This window comes from Rhipicephalus sanguineus, chromosome 11 (assembly GCF_013339695.2).
Source record: "Rhipicephalus sanguineus isolate Rsan-2018 chromosome 11, BIME_Rsan_1.4, whole genome shotgun sequence".
In the NCBI taxonomy this organism is placed as follows: Eukaryota; Metazoa; Arthropoda; class Arachnida; order Ixodida; family Ixodidae; genus Rhipicephalus; species Rhipicephalus sanguineus.
The window spans coordinates 35,913,174-35,935,950 of record NC_051186.1 but is presented as its reverse complement, the minus strand read 5'-3'; the positions used below and the strand labels follow the sequence as shown (position 1 = coordinate 35,935,950).

Sequence of the window (22,777 nt, the reverse complement as noted above, 5' to 3'; positions counted from 1 at the left end):
TATAAATTATACTTATTTTAACTAGAAACTTACACTTTTTATGTACTTTTTTATTTTTTTTTCAGATGCTGCAATGCGGCTAGGGTGTATCAATTATAAACAGCTGATCGACTCGGCACGGTCGTGTTCGCACGCTCGTGCGCTCGCTCGGCAAATCGATATTTGGCCGCGGTAGCGCAAGTGCGTTGCACGTCCACTCGTGAAACGAGCGCTTACAGCTGCGAGAAACCACGAAACCATGGTTTCGTTGCTAAAATCCAAGCCCGTGGTTTTGCTGAGCGCGGTTGGCACTGGAGTGGGAGCGATACTGCTGTTCAGGTTAGCGAGCACCTCGAAGACGGGATGTGATGTGAGCATCCCATGTTTCTCTCCATCCTATTTTTTTTTTCAGAGAATATTACGTCGGCGGGTGCCGCTACGATTCGGACAAGAAACTAGACGGCAAGTTGGTCGTAATTACGGGTGCCAACACCGGTCTGGGCAAAGCAGCTGCTAAAGAGTTTGCTACTAGAGGTAAGATCTTGCACGTATATTTTACTTGTGAGCCACATGCCTTCATCTTTTCTTCCAGGCGCCAGCGTCGTCATGGCTTGTCGCGACCTCAACAAGTGTCGGCGCGTCAGGGCCGAAATCATGACGCAGACTCGGAACAAGCGAGTTGTCTGCGAAGAGTTGGACCTCGCCTCTCTAGAGTCGATACGCAACTTTGCGGAGAGAATTAATGACGGTAAGTTTGCCTTGCTCACTAACGTGGCTGTATGGGCGTGTTGGTAAGACATTACTTATAGTGTTTAAGCTCACGACCAGACGAGGATATAGAACACGTGACACACGCGGGTGCGAGATACACGTAGCGCCCATGTGTCCTAAACACTGTGCACTTAAACACTGTTCGTTATTTACCTTGCCAGCTCGCGTCACATGCACGTTACTCAGAGGTTCGCAAGTGTGGTCAGTTTAAATTTAGTGCTCTCATTTTACTCGGAATGGGCCGGATCCGCCCCCTCCTAAGTTTGCTGCAGTGTGCGCGCAAATTATATAGCGGCGAAATGTCTTACGGATTTTGTCTCAATCTTTAATACAAGCTTGCAAAAAATATTTAAAAGAAAGCTTGCTTTACCCGCACTAAAACATCGCTCAGTTACCGTAAATTGTTAAGGGTGCAGTCGCCGAAACACATTGCATGCTTAAGCTCAAGGGCTCGGGTTGGATTCCCCGGCCACGGCGGCCACATTTCGATGGGCGCGATTTAACGCAGAGAACACCCGTGTGCTTAGATTTAGGTTCACGTTAAAAAACCCCAGGTGGTAGAAACTTATCCAGAGTCCTTCATTATGGCATGCCTCATAATCGTAATGTGGTTTTGGCACTTAAAACCCCAACAATTATTACTATTATTAATTGGTCTATCCACTCATTGTTACTGATCAAGTTAGCGCGCTAATTGAGATACCGACACAGCGTCTTTTTTTTCGCGCTCAAACCAGCCCAACAGTCTTGAAATCCAGTTGTATATCTCTCCATACATTAAACCTTGCTGCCAAGAAAAAGAACATCTCACTACCATGTGACTTAATTCTCTTCGGCGTAATTAACTTCTAGAGCCATTGTAGCACCGTGCTGATCATGTAAGCAAATAAGAAATGAAGATATTAAAGATATATTGATTAATTGTTAGCTGTAATGACTGGTGCCCTATTAATTTCCTGAATTAACAATGCATGGCAAGGGTGTCGAAGGTTTCGGAAGTATTCTTTCACCTAATTAGAAGCTGATTCTTTTCTACAGGTGTGAAGCAGGTTGATATACTCGTGAACAATGCTGGCATCATGAGGTGTCCGAAGCTGCTGACAAAGGACGGCTTTGAAATGCAGCTTGGCGTCAACCATCTTGGTAAGCGGGCTTACATTTTCTTGTTATGCTTATCGCAACTGGCTCATTCACGATTTCGACCTCCAACACGACGATTGCTCAAACCTTCACCTAATTAACGAACACAAACCTCACGAATGGTACTTAACTACCGACCCAAAGGTCACGGGATCGAATCCCGGTTGCAGCGGCCCCATTTTGATGGAGGCGAAATAATACAGTCCCGTGTACTTAGATTAACGTGTACGTTAAAAAACTCCAGGTGATCGCAATTTCTGGAGCCCTCCACTGTGGCGCCCCTATAATCATATCGTGGTTTTGGAATGTAGAATCCGAACAATTACTATTCTTATTGAATCTTACGAATGATTGAATACAATGAAATCTGAAGTGTTTCTCGCCAATATCAGCATGTAGCAAATACCTGCTTATAACAAATGTTGTATGTAATGGAGGTATTGCATTGTACGCAAGCATGTTAGAACAGGGCATTCAAACTGCACACTATGTCTGTTGCACAAATTAAAGGAATTGAAGGTTGTTTTTTCTTAAAATGATTTTCAGCGCAAGAGGCATAAATTATTTCAAGCCGGATTTATTGGCAAGAAAGCTTCCTAGGTGACGAAAAAATTTGTACCAAATCAGGATTCAAAGTCCTCGGGCATTGGTTCCATGTTTGAATGCCAGACCGGGACAAATATTCGATTTAATTGGAAGCTGTCTTTCTGAGAAATTGATGTTTCCTTTTTACCCTTGCGCTATGAAAGGGTTGTTGACAATTTTTGCCTTTTACGAATGTTCCGGCACCTTAGGAGCGTCTGCAAAGCTTTAATTCCTGATATTCGGGACTTGCTTCTGCACCACATTCTAACAGTATATGGTGATCGGCAGATTCACTGAATAAATAAGAAGAAACTCAGAAGTGGCAGTTAATGTTTGTGAAGCTTGAAGTTTCTAAATAGCTTATCAAAAAGTGACTGGTGCGGGTTTGATTCCCATTCTCGGCGGCTGCATTTGAATGGGGCAAAACACCGGAACACCCGTGTACTTAGGGTCAGGCGTATGTTAAAGAACCTCAGGTAGTCAAAATTGATGCACAGTCCCCTGCTACTGCGTGCCTTATAATCATATTGTGGTTTTGCATATAAAACCCAATAAATTGTTAAAGCGAAAGCCTTAAATGCCTCATCAAACATGAAAAGTAACCGTTGGCGTCAACACGAGAGATGCAAAAAATCATTGTGTGATGACCTCGTCACATGAAATCTTTGCTTGGTCAGAGTTGGGCTGATCCCGGAGACACTGCATTGCCATGTTGAGTACAGAAAGCTTTCAGGAGGGATCAATACAATCCACTGAAAAGACGAGGGGTTTCGCCTGCGAGGCGTCTTAGGAAAATGCATTGGGGATCGTGTGACCTTCTGTTATTACTATTAACTTGTTTGCCATTTTAATTAACCAACAGGTCATTTCTGCCTGACCAGCCTGCTGCTGGACAAGATCAAGGCTGCTGCGCCCAGTCGTGTGATAAATGTCGCAAGCACGGCTCACCAAAGAGGAAAGATCAACTTCACTGACCTCAACTCGGACAACGAATACGATCCTGCCACTGCCTACAACCAGAGCAAGCTCGCCAACGTCCTGTTCACTAAGGAACTTGCCGAGAAACTAAAAGGTAAACCGCAGTCTCGTGCCTATTTGTTTTGAAAATGCACAGAAAACAATAAATTAGACCATAAGCAAAATTGCAGGTTCTTGCTTGGTGAGGTAACTTAAAATGCTCGAAGGAGTGCTGACACGAATTATCGTAATTTTCACATCATTCCTGTACATAAAAACGGTGGTGTTGAGAACCCTAAAAAGAGTGTTGTGCCACAGAACGCATCGAATATATTTTTATTCCACTACCTTGAAAAAAATCACTTTCGGTTTCGATATCGAGGAGGCAGTTTCACGGTGACGTATAAACGCAGCTTGATGTAGGTCAAAGTCACGTGGGGACAGCAACTCGTGGTGTACTATCAGCAGCGCTCTGGCTTCTACTTTCAGTTCCACATGGTGGACGTAAATTACGATTAGTGAATTGTCGTCCAGCAACTCTGGCAGCGATTTTGGCCTCATGCAAGATGAATAGTTCGCATCTCTGTGTTGACTTGTCGTGATAATGTCCATTGCGGTGCCGTTAGCTTGAGAATGGTGGGCGATGGAAATTTTCAAATCAAACTAAAATATTTTATATGTGTTTCTTGTCTCTGTTGTGTGGGGAGCGTTAACACTGCATGCCAAGGAAATGAAAAACGTCCTTTTTGTGTGTCAGAAAATGGCCATCGGTAGTCAAGGCTCCTGTGAACCTACGAGCCAAATCTCTTCCCACGGAAATGTCTTCATCAATAATGCAGCAAGAGGGTGCAAGATGTCTTAGTCTTTGTCTTCGTAGCTCCAACACATTGGATTAACAGAAGGTGAGCTAGGGTTGGTACGTATTCACATTAAAAGATGGTGTGGACATACGAGAGAAGTCAGGACAACACAAACGCAGTCTAACAACTGAAAAGGCTTGCTGAGGCAAGAGACAATACTTATCAATCCAGCACACATGGTGGTCTACGTAAGAGATAACTGTTCTGGCATTTGATTTCTTCTTTACGCAAGTTAATCAACTGCTGGGTCACGCATGCACTACCACTGTTACCGATATGCCAGGCCTCAACCATTAGACGCGTTTCTTCATTCCTGTGCCTGTGTAAAACTGCACATTCATCGAATTTTGGTGAGCATTTACACTCTCGACAATGTAAAGATTAGATGGTGAGCCTCCAGTTAACGAGTTTTTATGTTCAATTAATCTCTGGTCAACACAGCGGCCTGTCTGTCCTACGTAGAAGCAGTCGCAGCTGAAAGGAACGGCATACACTACAGCTGTACGGCAATCAGTAAATTTGTTTGTGTGTTTCACAAAAGACATGTCTGTCGGCTTCTTGTTTATTGCCCGCTCATTCTTTCTCTGCACAGCAGCGCTTATTTTACCTAGCTTATTGGCAGCCGTAAAAACAAGCCGTAACCACAGGCTAAAGGAAGTGGTATATACTGGAGCTGTGCGAATAGCAAAATTTTGGGTGAGAAGCGAATTTGAATATTGAAGTGTGAGTGCGAATAGAATATTTTTTGAATATTTCTCGAATATTTCCAGAATATTTTTCGAATACTTCGAAGCGAAAGAAAAAAAAGTTGGAGAGGATTCCCAAGCATAGTCTTATGAGATAGCAACATGAAAGTGTTTCTTTTCGCTGGGTTGAAGCGTAATGTAGAGGCCGAATTGTATTTAAGTACATGATTTGGTGCAACCAAAGTGTTGCCGACAACACTTTACACGTGGTTGGCAAAGATGCCAGTGGAAGCCCAAGTGATGTGGTGGACAAGGGTGTGCTCGCTTCAAGTTCGGAGTTTCAAATCTGCCTCGTAGACATTGATATATAAGAACATCTGAAATCTTGGATGCTGAAAAGCTTCGGCGTCCGATTTTTCGGACTCCCTGCCCAAATTTCAGGCCCAAAACAGCATTAATTGAGCCCCCAACTCTGCCACATCTTTCATCCCCATGTTGGAACCAGCGTTTTCTCAAGTTAATAAATTTGCGATCGTAGCGGAGCTTGAAAGGCAGCTTTGCCGCCAGGGCCGGATTAAATGTGCGGAGGGCCCGGTTAAAAAAAATAGGGGGGGGGCCCTCGCCCCGCCCCCTTTCTTTCCCACTTTGTCATCTGGTCATGCTTGAGACTTGACGCTTTTTAGATTTAGCTGCAAAGAACACAAGCCATATTTATTCTAAGCCTCTCCGGAGTGTGTAATATCACCTGGGCATTTTCTTTCTTGCGGAGCACGTGGAGAGATTGTCATCGTAATAATTAACTATATCAGGAGCCGAAGACACATGGACAGCATTAAGATTTGTCTGGTTCCTTGGATCAAACTGAAAGAAGACTAAACTCTGCGAGAAGTTAAGACGAAAAGAAGGAATGCATACGACACTTAGAAGTGCAGTCCATGCGCCGTGTGTGTTTGTTCCATTCGTCTTAACCTATAGCGTTGTTTACCCTTATTTCAAGAGAGGACATCTCCCCTCGAAAATCAGGGAGCGCCTTTGTGAAAAATAGCTTCCTCTATCTGCTTCAGCTTCACTGATTCGGTAGCGCACGCTTTGGTTGCCTGCGTGCGAGCACTGCCGAAGTTGACAGGTGGGCCTTTTTCAGAAACTGTTCGCACGTACTTATAGTAAATACGCTACCAATCGTCTAGCTACTTTTGATTTCATACAACAACACACATTTAAGCTCTTCTAAGGCAGCATTTCAATATAGTGCTATTATGCATATTGTATATGCCTACTGATTACAACAAGTAATACAGATGGTTTAAAATTAAAATATCTTCAATATGGGAAGGGGGTGGGCCAAATCTTTCGGAAAAGGTGGCGCCTATAAAAAATGAGATCCGTGTAGAACTTTCACAAAAACGTTTTTAATAAGACTCGAAAAACGACCACACATATTTTCATTTATGCACAAATCGGTCGCTTATAAACATGTAATAGGGTTACATTTTTGCCGGCAATATTCACTTTTATAGGGCTATAGGAGAAGGAAACACATTCATTGCACACATATTTTCTGCGTTTAAATGCGGAATATCTTGATATTTTTACGAAATATTTCTTCTTAAACACAGTGTACAAAATTGGTGAACTCTTTCGCAGAAATGCAACCTTGAAATGGGGCGTGTATACCTATTAACATGTTCTCTGTTTTCATTATTCTTTTAAGTAGAGAAAGAAGGTATGTACGTTTCTACAAGCGTTTTCGTGTCTTGCTGAGACAGTTTGTTGATCAGCTCTTCAACATTTACCCTCCTAAGAACCTCCGTCTCTACGCTCAGCAGTGACAAATCACTGAGGCGGCTGTCGGTCATCGTTGATCGAAGCCTGTTTTTGATCAATTTCAGTTTGCTGAATGATCGTTCACCAGTGCAATTTGTGACCATTAAGCAAAAAAAAAAAATTCTAAGAGCCACATGGACATCAGGGCAAGAACCTTCAAGCTTTTCACGAATTAGAAGTTCAAAAGTGTTAAAAGAAGTTCAAAAGTGATGGTCAGTTGAAGACCCCCACCACAACGCTCAAGCAATCGCGGTGAGGGTCTACTGGCGGCCAGATAGTGGATATATGTTGTAGATATTTCTTGCGCACAACCTTTACCAAGTGATGGTCTCTTAAGTTTCCCTATATAACCACCAAGCAGGAATTAGGACAGAACGGCAATGCCAGAAGCGAAGAATCGAACCATTACTCCTTCGGAGTCCTGGCATAATCAGGAAGTTCTGTACCATACAAATATTTCATGGTACGTTGTTTACACTATAATGAAATCATACTATAGCATACCTATGCGTCAGCTTCATACCGGTTATTTTCATTCAGCGCATTAAACGATATTTCAAACAGGAACCTCTATGCGCCTTCGCATTGCGTGTTGGACCGTAGCTGCTAAAATCCTCGTCAGGCTGCTCTATGTGTCCATCCGCTGGATCAGCTCCTTCCCTCTACACGATGCATGGTCTTGGGCGAGTAAAATGTTTTTACCACAGACTGGAGAACTGTGAACTGACTTCAAGATTATGCACGTTATGCAACGAACAACCTCTTAGAAGCATGTATATTGATTATTGAAATAGACAATCTGTTTCTATCAGGGGAATCCAGCAGGAGGGTTAAACTTTTTCGAACAAAACAACGAAGTCGGCCATTTTTTCTGGCCCTTGGGGGGCCCCCTAAAACCGGAGGGCCCGGTTCATTTGAACCCTTTGAACCCTGGATAATCCGCCCCTGTTTGCCGCAATACGGGGGTGTGATGAGGCGAAGCATATTGAAAATCTAGGGACCACTTCCAATCAGACGTTGACTGTGTCTTGACAAAGTTCGACCGTAACGGAGCTTGAAAGGCAGCTTTGCCGCAATACGAGAGTGTAATGAGGTGAAGCATATTAATAATCTGAAGGGGTCACTTTCAATCGGACGTTGACTGCGTCTTGGCTATGTTCGACCGTAACGGAGCTTGAAAGGCACCTTTGCCGCAATACGAGAGTGTCATGAGGTGAAGCATATTGAAACTCGCGGGACCACTTCTAATCGGACGTTGACTGTGTCTTGGCTATGTTCGACCGTAACGGAGCTTGAAAGGCACCTTTGCCGCAATACCGGAGTGTGATGAGGTGAAGCATATCGAAAATTGAAGTATCACTTTTAATCGGACGTTGACTGTCTCTTGACAAAGTTCGACCGTAACGGAGCTTGAAAGGCAGCTTTGCCGCAATACGAGAGTGTAACGAGGTGAAGCATATTGAAACTCTCGGGATCACTTCTAATCGGACGTTGACTGTATTTGTATTTGGGAAGTTCGAATAGTTGGAATAGTAAAATTCTTGTGCGATTCGAATCGAATAGCAAACAATATTCGAAAAATATTCGAAATTTCGAATATTCGCACACCCCTAGTATATACATCATTAATGTTGTTTTACTTCTCTCTTGTGTACATGTTTGGCCACCCACTGTCTTGTAACATGAATCCAAAACATTGCTCGCTTGTTTTGTTTGTTTATTTTTTCCCAGGTACCGGTGTGTCGGTGTTTGCGGTGCATCCGGGAATCGTCAACACTGATATCACACGTTACATGGGAATTGCGTCTTCATGGACGGCCACGCTGTTTGCCAAGCCGCTTCTGTGGCTTTTTGCGAAGACTCCCCAGCAGGGTGTCCAAGGCATCATGTACTGTGCTCTAAGTGATGGCCTCGAAGAGCACAGTGGGAAGTACTTTTGGTAAGGACAGCACACTGCGTCTTGCATCATGTTAAACGTACACAAGGAGAAAAACAATTGTTCTCATATTTGGTAAATTACTCTTTTACTATTCCAAAATCACCACACTTGCCACGAGAAGACACTTGGTAAGTGAGAAAATGTGCAAAAAGAAAATGTGGGTGGCAACGCCACCTTGAGATTCCTGTACAAAACGCTGTGACATGACCTACATTGTCCTTCGAGGGGGCCTTATACTTAGCATACCACGTTTCAGGAAGTTTTGTCGAGCAAATGCCTCTAAAATGCGACAAATACACTTTGAAATCCATGTTGTCACGCACAGAGATTTTGGCGTGAAATTTAAAAAAGTCACAGTTTCGCCGCAAGGGCGAAGCAATGAATGCGATAGCAAGGAACTAATGCTATACGAAGTGAGGCTCGCCAATGGATACTCTCAGTTTGAACAGCGCTTCTGTTGCAAAGGCGGCCGAAGCAGCGAAGGAAACTAGCGTGCTTCAAGTGTCGAGCTGTGACACTTGATAGTTCGCGCTCATCTCTGTTTGTTCGTTTAGCGGCGTCCCTGAGCTCGAGTGACATTCGTACGCGCCGTAACATGAGCGCGGACATCACGGTGAAAGCGTGAAACATTCCTCTACCCCGCGCCACGAGAAAACCGCGCGAGCAGACAGCGGAAGGGCAAGCTTCTCCCATGCGCAAATATAAGAAGAAGCGAGCGAGCTCGCCGACGACTTTTAAATGCGCCCGTCGGGCTCCTAGCGCCACCTCGCTGGTAATGAAGAAACGCTTATTATCGCCTTCTGTCTCTGAGTCCATCCAGCGCTAAATGGTGTGTATATAACGCTCGCCGTTACCTACGTGGAGGATCTGCGTTTCGTGGCGTAGTGGATAGCGCCGCTCGCTGCGGAGCAAGAAGTCCCTGGTTCGATTCCGCGCTTCGGAAGCATTTTTCTGAGTTATTTTTCTTTGGGGCCTTTATATATATATACATACTTATACATATACGGTGCATGACGGCGGCGACGGCGACGGCGACGGCAAAATCCAGCCGAGACTGTCCATATAATTGCTATCGCAATAAAATGAAACTTTGACCTTGATTTTTTCCTTTATTAATAAACCTATGATGATGAAATTAACAACATTAGAGTCCTCACAGTACAGTTTATCAATCTAAGCTAGGGGTGTGCGAATAGTAAAATTTCATCTCGAATTTGAATTGAATAGTGGCCAAAGATATCGAATATCAAATATCGAACTAAAGGATGTTATTGAAAATTGAAAGAAAGAACAAAGAAATTAAGTCTGCTCACGTCCTCGAGCACATAATGCGATGAGTGATTGCTACCGAAAGACTACAAATTGTCTTGCAGAGACACAAGCTGTTCCACATGACCTGGCTTCAGGCTCTCTCGACGTGATGTTACGGTGTTTCCTGCAGTTGAAAACGTGCTCACTGGTCACCTCAGTAGCAGGGATGGGAAGGTATCGCAAAGCAGTTTTGGCGATACCTGGATAAAGTGCAGCCCCATGCTTTTAAAGTATTTCAAAGAATCATCCTTTCTTGGGATTAGGGGCTCATTGAAGTATTTTTGAGCCTCTTGACTATAATGTCTGAGCTCAGTGTGCTGGTTGTTTTTTGATGCTATCAGTTTGACAGCCTCCCAGACTGTTCCCTAGCCTTTTTTGCTGAAGCCGTGACGTGCGGAAATGACATAATCTCCTTTAAAGTAAACATGTGCTCACTTTTAAACCAGGTTATCGGTGAAAGTTTTAACGAAAGACCTACTGTAATAACGTTAGCGTTTGTTTTTGCCACCCCACCCTAATCAAGTTGCACCATTGATCCTTATCGTGTTTTAGATATTTGTCCTGTCGAATTATTCGAAAGTTTGAATACTAGCTACTCGAAAGTTGAATCAGATTGCTCGATGAGGTATTATTCAATTCGAATTAAAAGCTTGAAAATTTGCACACCCCTAATCTAATCAGATTTGTTGTTTCACTTTAGTGTCCCTTTAAAGATGGAGTGTAACAAAATTTCGCCTTGGTTAAATTTGTTATACGTGGTATGACATGTACTGCGCTCTAAGTGATGGCCTTGAAGAGCACAGTGGGAAGTATTTTTGGTAAAGGCACAATGCTGCATCACGCATCATGTTAAAACCAAAGTGCAATAAAATTTCAATTTGGTTGAATTTGTTACGAGTGGTATGATGGGGAAAAAAATTATCCATTTGTAGCTCAAAGCTACTATGGCAACCTATTTGAATATCTCGGAAAGAAAACTTCGCAACTGAAGAAAAATTTGTCCTGGACTCGAACGCAGGGCCAATGCCTTTGCCTGCACTGGTTGTCAGTGTTTGGAGTTCTGTGTCACTTTTAGCCACTGTTCTTTTTCATTTAGTTTTGATATCAAAAACACCCATTTATACGAGCGTTTTGTAGTGCATCTACTTGTATTTCAAATGTAAAAGTTCGCATGAGGGCTGCTTCGTCCATCTATGCACTGTCCGAAACTAGGCAGTTTCTATGGTCCAAAAATTTTTTTTGGTGGCTTTTGACATGCTTGTGGAGCACACTCTCTCCCACGCATGCAACACATCATTCTTTAAAATTTTGAATGTCCACCGAAGCTTAGCATTAGGATGAAAACAGTAACTCAAAAGCAGATACTAAGGGCACAGAAACATGACATGATGTCATTCATTACATCGCAAAATTTGGGAAAATTGTGATGTCATCAAGACATCTCAGGCGGCATCATGCGACATTGAGGTCATGTGACTTTTGGTGCACAGGCTGACTGGCATTCATTTTATTGAGTATCTGGTGGCTTTTGACTAACTTCTATTACTTAGTTTTGTTCTTTGAACCATACATGTTGACGCCAACTACGGTGGATTTTTTTACTTTAGAGGCATATCAGGCGTTCTCCTTAATAACGTGAACTAATGAGCCCCATTTATTGCTTCATTGCAATGCAGTGTATGAAATTAAGTGTACAGCTTGAACTGTGATTAATGATCAGTGCTACGATAACTAGTTCTTTCTTCCGTGCTACTTGGCCCCGGATAAACATTCTTTGGAATGGGAATTTTTTCAGTAGCTGCAAGGTAATTTTCTCGAATCGGCAGCGCACAAAAGGGCAACGAACACGTACACAAAAAAACACAAACACAAGCGCTGTTTTCCATTAAGCAATCTCTTCTGCAGCTCATAACACTGTTAAAGGGCCCCAAAACCACCAACAGATGCTCGCGTGCTCCTCTCCGTGCCTTTCCTCTATTGACAACATCCGTCATGACATCACCTGTATGATTAGGTGACATCGCGAGCAACAGGGCCGTCACTGGGCGAGCAAGAGCCTTTCTGCTAGCAGAGGCGCGCACTTCTTGCATTTCCTACTCGGTTGCTGAGGAAGGGCACTCGGAGAGGTGGATAGACGAGTCGAAGAACGTAGCCTAGCGACTGAAAGAACGAAACAATGTAAACGTGTGTAACTCCACAAGCGTTCGCTGTAGGCTCGTGCACAACTGCAACGCCGCAACTAAATTTCGACCTTTGGTCGTTTAGGGGCCCTTTAACAAGATGGCGTCTTAAATTTCGCAGATGCTGGTAGAAGGCTAACTTGCATGCAGCATTGGCTTTGTGGTGTCGGCGTTAGTACTGATGCCTGGGATCTTTGCAATAAGATAGAAAGGCAGGCTACATAGTGGGAAGTTTGGGCACACCACACGAAGATCCAGCGAAAAAAGTACACAAGGACTAGCGCAGGACTAGTCCTTGTGTACTTTTTTCGTTGTCTTTGTGTGGTGCGCGCAAATTTTCCACTATGGGATCATTGGTTACGAAGTTAAACCAGAATGCTATGGCTTGAAAAAATCGAGGATGCAAGACACATGAAATGACCGTGGTGTTCATTTAATGTGGTGCATTCTCATCTTTTTTGAGCTTTGACATTCTTGATTAGCAGTATACACTTGCAATATTTCATATACGCATTGCAAATTCCTCGCGGATGAGATGTGCAAGTTGCTGCATCATTCTTAGTGAGTCCATGTGAATATGTGGTGCTAACTATAGTCTGGTAACATTGGTGCTGTAACATTTAGAAGAGTAGAAGTTTGGGCCAGTTGGTGATGGCATACTTGGCTCTGTTAGTTGTTTTCCTTGCTGGTCATCAGTTGTCTTGTGTTCATGCGCATATTGTCTAGCTTCGGCGATGCTTTTCAATAAATATTCACAGTTTTTAGTAGTGCCTTGTCCTGTCTCTCACTTTTTTGTCCTGTTTTTGCGCTTCATTTTACCAAGTGTGCTGTAACAGTCTGCGATACAGCCTTTCTGTTTTTCACGCAGCAACTGCAAAGTGACAGCGCCAAATCCGATTGCCGAAGACAAGATTGCCTCAAGTTGGCTGTGGGCTGTCAGTGAAAGGTGGACTGGTGTGTCGTAGGTGTACCTGCAGTGTGGCGTTATGCATTCAGCTGCATAGCTGGTGTACAGAATGTAAATAAATTTGTCTAGGTTTACGAACATCTTGTGATTGTGTTGTGTATTGGCCCATGTAGCGAAAGGAACGTCGAAACTTTACAGGAGGTTGCCGAAGACGGCACAAGAGAGTGGACGGTAAAATTGACACAAAGTGTGGCCCTCACGTTGGCGTATGTTTGTATTTCTTCCCCTCATCTTTGATTAATATAGGTATTGGATAAATTTAGTGCTTGGATCGAGCTCTAAAGAGCTGTCGTGTAGAGAGTTTAAGGCTAAAAAACTGCAAAAGAGAATGTGGTTAAGATGGAGAACAGCACAAGGAAATGCATTGTCAGTGTGTGCTTGCACTGTTCTCTGCCATGTCTATGTTTAGTTTGCTTTCTTTTAGTTTATTGCGCATTATGTACCACCTCGGCCCGCCAACAGATATTGTGACGCTTTCGCGATTCTCATATTTGCATAGGCTCACCCTCTCGAACTTGAAAGTTGCGCACAAAATACGAAACACGCAGTCGTTTCGGTTTCGGTTTCACCTTCATGTGGACTTCATGAATCCAGTTTGCGTGTTTTAGAAATAGTTTTTAGCTTCTACATCGAAACTTACGCCTACGAGTAGGTATATATGCAACAGCCACTGCTCGAATTAGATCATTCGCTTATTCTACGGCGCAACGATGGCTCGTGCTCTTGATGTTGATAGCGTTCGTCGTAAACGCCACTTCGACATGGCGCCGAATAGGAGCTGGAACCAGCAGCAATCGGGCCACGCTCAAGCGCTCACAGCGTTTTTCCAAGCCAACAGCCGCGTCAAAGATTACCAGGCCCACTCGTCGAAAGTTCACTCCGTCAATTGGAGCTGCGATGGCCGTCGCCTGGCTTGCGGCAGCTTCGACAAGACCGTCAGCATCTTCGTCCTGGACAAGGATCGCATGGCAAGTAGTGCGAACGGCGGCGTTTCAAAGGGTTCTCCGTGTCATAAAACTGCAGTTAGCGACAGAACCTTACGCGTCCTTATTATGTGCGAGGATGAAGCTAGGCTGTGCGCTCAGATACCTGGCAGTGTTTCTTGTAGCATTCATGCTTGAGACGGCAAAGTTAGTGCGAAAGCAGAGTGCGAACTAGCTTTCGACCGGCAAAACGCAAATTCTCGTTTTGTAACCTGTATTTTATGTTGACAGTGCGCTTAGCTAGAGAGGAGAACGCTGTTTACAACCAGTTGAGTCGAGAACTCTTGCTTAGTTGCAGTAGTGTAATTTGCGTTAGCAAAACACATACACAAGCGAAAGCTAGACACAACCAAGCGCTATTTCCGCTATTTAAAACAACTAGCCCAACACTCTGTACCAGAAAGTGGTAGCACGGGGAGGCGGGTTCGATTCCCGGTCGCATTACGATTGGGACGGAAATCGAAAGCGCCCGTGTACAGACGGAATCACACTTGATTAGAGCGCGTGGCTATGGACGCTGTTGGCTGTCCGCAGCTGCTACCTCACGTTAGCTATAATCTTCCGTTCATACTTGCATTATAACACAATGACATCGCATGCAGTATGACTATGTTAGGTATCATTACGGCGTCGGTCTTTGCATATTTCTGCAGAAAACGGCAGCTGGAGCGGCCGGCTGGGCGCTCTATAGGCTTCCCAAGCAACGCTTAGCGGCGCTGCTGCTCTTGACAGGCAGCGCCATCTCTGGCAGAAAAAGAGAAACTGGGGCGTGATCAGCGAGCGCTTTCCCTTCTCGCCACCGCGTTGCCGCTCGCTTCCGTGCACGTGCAGAGCTCTCGCGGTGCACTTGCGGCGTCTCACAATGTACCGCGTGCAGTGCGGCTTCAAAAGGATCTTCAAGCTTGACTGGCACTTCCGCAAAGCAAACTTGATAAAATGAGGAAGGCTTGTCAATCACGTTAACGGTGAAGAGCAGACGATCGACGACAACCACGCCCGACTCAAAGCAAAATGCATTTCCCAAGTCGCGATTACACCGTGTAGGACGTATACCTCGAGGTAAGTCTCATTCTGTCACGTTAAAGATGAGTAATGGTCCACATGCACTCCGAAATGAAGCCGTACACGCTATCGATGTTCTGCGGCGTGGACTACGAATCATATGATTGTTGTTTTGATATGGCATGCTTACAGTAGCAGCCGTGTACTTTCGTGAACAAACGTTTGCGGCGTGCGAAAAAAAGATTATACGGCCATGGCACTGCTTCCTGAGAAGGTTAGAGTCAAGTCCTCCATGCCGCTGGAGAATCACCCGCCGATTAAGACGCGAGGCAGCTAGCTGAGCGTCATCCACTGTGAAGCAAGATGAACTGCTCGCCTCGTTTTTTCGGCTCTCGCGTCATGCTTGCAGTCTCTTTTTATGATACCGACTTGACAGGCGTATAAAACCTGTTGCGTGAACGCGGCTAGAAAATGGCACAAAGTCAGATGGTGGTTAATTCAAGGTTGCAATGCAAAGCATGTATGAAGTGCCAGTTATATTTAGCGGCTTAAATATATATCACCCCAATAAAGTGACAAAAACAAAGCAAACCTGCAGAACGATGTCAAAGCTTGCTGAAAATGCACAGACGTCCGTTCCGGCGTGATAAAGCAGCCTTCCCGACGCGTGAAATGCAGGTGCCGAACTTCTGACAATGTGCGGAGTTCAGTTGAATTCAACCAACCGCGCAACGCTAACGGTATAACGCGAATGTGAACGTTCAACAATGACGGGTAGGTCTCACGAGCATGGGGAATCAAAACACAAAGTTGCTTCACCTACAACCGTAACTGGACTTTAACAATGCGAGAAGACAGCGAGTAATCATTACTGTAGTCGCTGCATGCATGCGCCCCGTTACTTACCGATTCAGGTAGTCGGAACGAACGAAAGCGATGAACTCAGACAGCCAAAATAGAAGGCGAGACAGCGCTGTCAGCTATCCACGCTTGCCGCCTTTATTTCTCGTGCGACACGCCCGGGAACCGATACAGTTTAACACGTGATTCGTGTGCCTTGTCTGCACTGTTGTGGCTGGCCACTAAACCGCAATACTTCGGACCACGCTTGCGCTTCCGCGGGGTTGCTTCTGCCATCGTGGAAATGTGCAGCTTCGCACAGCAAGCCTCTCGGTTCAACGTGCCGAGCTGAAGGCCCCACAGTTATACCCGCACCGAGAGAAGAACGCGAGCGCACGTGCGCTACCGCTACCGTGAAAGGGGCTCAGTCGGCCGCGCGACGGTTCAGAGTTTTCCGACAGAGCCGCAGCGCGGCTGGCGCGGCGCTGTCGTCGCGCCGCAAACTTGAGCTTGGGTTCCCTATAGACAAGTGTGATTCAGTCTGTACTTCGATTTAGGCGCACGTTTAAGAATCCCAGGTACTTGAACGTTATTCCGTAGCCCTCCACCACGGCGTACGTCATAACTTGGTTTTGTTGCGCAAGATCCCAGCATTTCACTTGAATTTCACTGAACGTAGCCGGCGTTCTGTACAAGAAGTGCTGCTAGCCACGTTTACTAACCGTGGCGGTGGTCTGGGGGTTCTGGTGCTTGACTGCTGACCCGAAGGTCGCGGGATCGAGTCCCGGCCGTGGGGGCCGTATTTCGATGGAGGCAGAATGCTAGAAGCCCATGTGCTTAGATTTAGGCGCACGTTAGAGAGACCCAGCTGAACAAAATTTCCGCAGTCCTCCACTACGGTGTCTCTCATAATCGTATTGTGGTTTTAGGACCTAAAACCCTAACAGTTATTATGTGTGTTTAGGCGAAAGACCATGTCTTCAAAGGTCACGGAGACAGTGTCGACCAACTCTGTTGGCACCCTTCAAACCCCGACCACTTGGCGACGGCAAGCTTGGACAAAACTGTCCGGTTGTGGGACGCACGGACGCAGAAGTCGATAGCCGTCGTCGGCACTAAAGGTGAACCCTATTTTTTATGCCCTGACATGCCGTCACTTGCATAAAGTAATTTGGATCAAATTTGTTATGAGTGTAGCTGTTTTGTGTAGCTGAAGTGGCTCAGGATTTTGTGAGCATAACAGAGGTGAATTTTCTTTGCCTTTCGATTCTTTCTGAATTGACAATTATGGCATATACACACTGACGTTGACATATTCTTGTATGCTTCAACTGGTTAAAAGACAAAATGCCATCCACGTATTTGTAGCACGAATCTATAAAGGAAATGCATACAAATTTCATAGAAAGAAAGCTTCCCAGTTGAAGAAAAATCCTCAACTGGCATCCTTCCACTGTGGTCGAGTTGTTATGGTGCTGGGCCCGTATTCTCAAAAGGCGACAATCGCAAAAGTATCGCCTTTGGTGCGCGCTGATTGGCTATTGAGCAAACCGGAAAAGTTAGGGTGCCATCTGGTAATTCCGCCGACGTCAATTTTGCGCCATGGTGCTCGACGGTGCTCTCGACATATTTGCAATAAACGAAGGCACCGTTAACCGTCGGTTCGTGGTGAAGTCTAGCATTTCAGTGACGTAGGCGGTAGCTTCTAGTATTCAATCCTCGGTGGATATACGCAGCATTTTTTACACTGAAGCTTTCATCGAGCATTACCTTGGGGTGTTATCAGCACTTGTTCTTTGCCAGCGCGTGTTTTTTCGTGGTTTGAACGTCCCAGGAACATGAACCGTGCGTTACTCACGTGGCTTATCGCGAGCCAGCAACATGTTGAGATCTTGAGACGATGTCGCTGCGACGGCACGCTACAGCTGAACCCTCAGAGTACGCCGTGTTAAACTCTGAACGAAAATACGTTTCACGCAAAGTTGCATTCTTTAAATATTATACTGTGCATTAAATAATCGAACAAAAAACCGTTGAAAGCACTTTCAACACGTCTTATACTTCAAGTAGCCACAGCCAAGCCGGCCAAGCCTGGCCACTGCGTAGAAGCAGCAGCACACGCTCGAAAACGCCGCACTCGGGTTGTCCTGCGCTCGTACGGTGCGCTCACCCTTGTGTTGTGAGACATTCGTACAACCAACGGCCAGTTGCAACAATGACGTCACAGGCAAGCGTTTTTTTCACTTATTGAACGCATCAAATTCTACGTCGCCAAACGCGATACTATCGCCTTTTGCGATCGTTTGAGAATACGGGCCCTAGACTGCCGACGTGAAGGTCGGGGGATTGAATCCCGGCTGCAGCGGCCACGTTTCGATGGAGGCAAAATACTAGAGGCCTGTGTTTAGGTCCACGGTAAAGAACCCTGGGTGGTCGAAATTTCAAGAGCTCTCCTCTACGGCGTCTCTCTTAACCATGTTGTGGCGTCGGCACATAAAACGCCAATAAATATCATTATGCTCAACTGGCCTTGAAATTTTTAAGAAAAAAGAATTTCTTTTTTTCAGGCGAGAACATCAACATCTGCTGGGCACCTGACGGGCAGACCATCGCTGTAGGAAACAAGGAAGACTTGGTGTCCTTCATCGACGTCCGTTCGCACAAGGTCCGCACGGACCAGCAGTTCAAGTTTGAGGTCAACGAGATCTCCTGGAACAACACCAACACCCATTTCTTCCTCACCAGTGGCCAGGGTTGCATCCACATTCTGAGGTAAGTTCTGGGCAAAGTTCTTTTACGCACAGTGATCTTGTGAATGTGTCTTGTTTGCGTTAAATACAAAATTTGCATTCTGTACTTATTCTAGCCTTGCACTGCAAGCATGATGTCTATACCTCGATTTGTGTGGAAAAATGTTCTTTAACCAGAGGCACAATCTTGTATGCATTCCATAATAAAATGTTCAACCTTGCTGCAGGCAATTGGTCGATGGTCATGCGTATGTCCCCGGTTCATGGCGTTTACGCGAGCCTCGACCAATTGTGTGCGGGGAGGACAAACGTTCTATTAAGGATGCATAAACGATCGCATCCCAGGGGCTCGTGCTAATTTCACTGTCATTCACTTGTGCGTGTAGCTACCCCGACTTGCAGCTGCAGACCGTACTCAATGCCCATCCGGCAAACTGTATCTGCATCGAGTTTGATCCGACGGGCAAGTACTTTGCCACGGGCAGTGTGGATGCCCTGGTCAGCCTGTGGGACGTCCAAGAGCTGGCCTGCCTCAGGACATTCTCTCGGTATGTGTGAGCTGCTCTTTGCAATGAGAGAGAGAGGGAGAATGAAATGCTGGGAGTTGTAATGCAATGAAATGTTCTTTTTTTGACATAGGTAGTTTGAGTACTTGTGGTTATTGTACTGAGGCCCTTCTTCGTCATCCGGCTATAGTACAAGAATATCCCATTGATGGTGCAACACATGCCCTATGCTTACCTTAATTTCTTGATTACTGAAGCAATCCTATGTATAGTATTGATGTTTTATACATTATCAAGCATTGACCTTTCACTCTGACATAAAATGTTACTTGTATTTTCTTTCTCTTAAAGGGACACTAAAGTTAAACACCTAATTAGTTTAGAATAAATTATTTGGTGAGAATTCTGTTGACATTGATTTCGCCATATCAGATTTATTATTAAAAAAAGAAAATAAAGGACAAAGTTTCATTCTTCGAGTTTCTTGTCCGAACTTCTGCAACTGGCGGTTAGTGTGACATGGCAAATTTATCTTTCTTTTCTTGTATTTCAGCCACATTGGCTCAGTAAAATTTCCTGGAACTTGTTAAGTCTGTGACGCTCTCAACCTTTTAACCGTTTTGGACGAGCACAGCTCGTCCTTGCCAAACTGTGCCCAAACCGTTTTGGATGAGTGTGGCTCATCCAAAATGAGCATTTTGAACGAGACTCTCTCGTTTCCAAGCTAGTTCGTTTGTCACTTCACAGATGGCAGCACTTGCTTGGCAATTTCTTTTATTTTAACCACCATAACTCATTTTTTCGCGAGTTGCGTTTACAAAATGTTATCAAGTGAAGGCCACGCGCGTGTGGCTCTTACATCGCTACGGAAAAGAAGCCTTTAGTCATCGTACAGCTCTTCAGACAATAATTATTCAGATATCGATGTTTACTTTGATGACTTGATGTGTTACATTTGCCAGTTTCTCGACGATGACATTATTTTGCAAATGGTAAAAGACATTTATAGCCCATGGGAAATTAAACTTCATTATGCTAATTTGACTTGATATACGCTTCAATTCTTTTGCACATATCAAAACACGCTTTTGAAATGTAAAATATTCGTTATCAAGTTGGAAAAAAAAGCTTTTTCGACAGAAAAACTCCCAAAAAACAAAACGGTTAAGGGGTTAAAACGCAATGTAATTCATTTTTACCTATAAAGAACTCTATATGCTTTAGCAAACGCCATCAAAATCTGGGACATCGTGGCAAGTTGCCACCTGTATCTTCTTCTTGTGCACTTTCTTGCTTACCAATTGTCTTCTCATGGCCAGTGTGGTGCTTTTGGTGATGTGCTAGTGTTATGTAATACATGTGAAATTATCTTTCTGCTTAGTGTATCTTTTAACTTTGCTCTGAGATGGCATTGTGTGAATTAGCTTTATTTTTTCCCTTGTTATATCTGCATCAGATTGGAGTGGCCCGTGCGAACGATTAGCTTCAGCTACGACGGCAAAATGTTGGCGTCTGCATCGGAAGACCTGCTGATTGACATTGCTGATGTGGAAACTGGTGAGTGTTCACTCTTCTGATAAAGAGGAAACGTTCTTATTGTTTCACTTGGGATTGTGTGTGTGTGAATCTATTGTGAATTTGTACTTCTGCTATTGTAGTTGCATGTTCGTATATATTTCATTACTTTTTTACGGCCAGCAATTTAGTCAGGTACAGTCGAACCTGACTATAACCTCGGGTAAATCGAATTATCCTTTATATCAAACAATTTTCTATCACGGCAATGCTTTAACATCAATGCATAGAAAAATCTACAGCTACACGGAACAAAAACAGTTGGAACACTTGATATATCGAACATCAGGCAACGGAAAATGCTCCAAGAAGTTGGCTTTCCCTCACAAAGTTGCCTTTTTCTCATAGAAGGGGACTTTCCTGCATGTATTTGGGATACCAAGCATTGTGATTAGGACACCGCGCGAAGCTAGTATAAACTACTGTATGTCATCGCATGCTTTACCCCAGGATTCTTCGTTGTTGCATCGCCGGTGGCTTCTTCACTCCTCTTGTTAACGCGATGGATGCCGTAAAACAGAAGAACCTGCCGTTTTTCGCAATGCCGGCGATAGTCAATACGTTTGAACTCGGGAAAAGAAGCCCTACGTCTCCGCTGCGTACAGAACCCCAAGAAGCACGCTCTGACATTAGGGCTAATGCAGACTTACGCTTCTGGTGCCCGACAAGTACGCACAGCCGCGTATGAAGGTTTTGAGGCACTATTTACATCAGTGCTGTATTTTCTCACGTATAACGTGCTCCTGCTTATAACTCCACATCCCCAACTACAAACCACAGAAAAATACAAAATAAAATAAATAACCGTGTACTGCGTGAAGGTGTCTTCCTTGCATTATCTTGAGGCAGTGCCATGAAGCCAACTTGTGCATCGAAAATTCGCATCGCGGATTTTCGCGATGCGAATGCGATGCGATGTGCAAGTTGTATACCAAATTATCCGATATATCAAACCAATTCCTGTTTCTTGCGAGTTCGATATATGTGGGTTTGACTGTAATAGTATGTCTAAATAAATTAATAGCATTGCTTTCATGAAAGGTAAAATTCTTATCTACTGAAGAGTCGTACAAAGTTACAAACGAACACCCACGCAAGCTTCTCAAACTCGGAAAGTCTTCTTTCACGGATGAGTTACAGTTGGGCGGGCATTTGGTTTGCTTGAGTGATGCGGCCCAAGTTGCCCTACTCGCCACTTTGCTACGTATTGAAACGCTGAATTCAAGGCTACGAGCTTTAGCGGCCGACTGCACTTGGCTTTTTGGAATTAGGTCAGAGCTGTGCCTTGCAGCAGCGTTTGTAACTCGAGGTGTTGTGTCGTATCTGCAGGGGAAAAGATCTTCGAGGTTCCGTGCGAGTCGCCCACCTTCACGATAGCGTGGCATCCCAAGCGCCACCTGCTGGCATTTGCCTGCGACGACAAAGGCGAGCGGGACCAAGATGCAGGAACGGTGAAGCTCTTCGGCCTGCCCAGTTCGTCATGAGTGGTCGTCAGCCGCGTGTCATTTGGTACGTCATTTGTAAATAAATAAAAAAGCATTCATACTCACAAAAAAAATGTGTCGTGACACAGCCAGTTATGTGGATCTCGTGAATTGCTTTTATGCAGTGTTCAGCTGCCAGCGATTCTTTCTCGGCATCTTCAGCTGACATTTTGCCACAACATCATGCTTGTGGTTGAAAAAGGACAGAGAATTTGTTTGTTTTATGCAATAACTCCGATTATACTTGACATACCTGAAAAAAATTAGCGCATGTTGCACTGTCGTGCAAGGCTTCGTCACAGTAGAGCTGCTGGGCATGTTTCAGCCCGTCTTCTTAACCATCTGTACAGAATGCTTGGGCGGTGATTGAGCACGTGCCGGTTCATGATGATGACAATTTTTTATCTACAACGCATGACAAACCTCGACCATAACAGC

The 22,777-nt window shown here is 44.7% G+C and overlaps 2 protein-coding genes across 3 annotated transcripts; both read left to right on the top strand.

Annotated features, from left to right (window-relative positions):
- The first annotated feature begins 85 nt into the window (after positions 1–85).
- LOC119374149 (retinol dehydrogenase 13) lies at positions 86–13,262 on the top strand. Its single transcript, XM_037644211.2, has 7 exons — positions 86–318; positions 392–513; positions 572–727; positions 1,789–1,893; positions 3,338–3,547; positions 8,534–8,741; positions 13,101–13,262. Exons 1-7 carry the CDS (start codon positions 239–241, stop codon positions 13,195–13,197), a joined length of 978 nt encoding a protein of 325 aa, XP_037500139.1. The 5' UTR covers positions 86–238; the 3' UTR covers positions 13,198–13,262.
- Positions 13,263–13,894: 632 nt separating this feature from the next.
- On the top strand, positions 13,895–22,424 carry LOC119374147 (THO complex subunit 3). 2 transcript variants are annotated; one of them, XM_037644208.2, is made up of 6 exons: positions 13,895–14,167; positions 16,989–17,145; positions 18,592–18,796; positions 19,161–19,322; positions 20,737–20,837; positions 22,185–22,424. In XM_037644208.2, exons 1-6 carry the CDS (start codon positions 13,910–13,912, stop codon positions 22,337–22,339), a joined length of 1,038 nt encoding a protein of 345 aa, XP_037500136.1. In that variant the 5' UTR covers positions 13,895–13,909; the 3' UTR covers positions 22,340–22,424. The 2 variants fall into 2 exon arrangements, with proteins under 2 accessions (XP_037500136.1, XP_049266848.1); XM_049410891.1 differs by having other exon boundaries at positions 13,898–14,174; positions 16,996–17,145.
- The last annotated feature ends 353 nt before the right edge of the window (positions 22,425–22,777 follow it).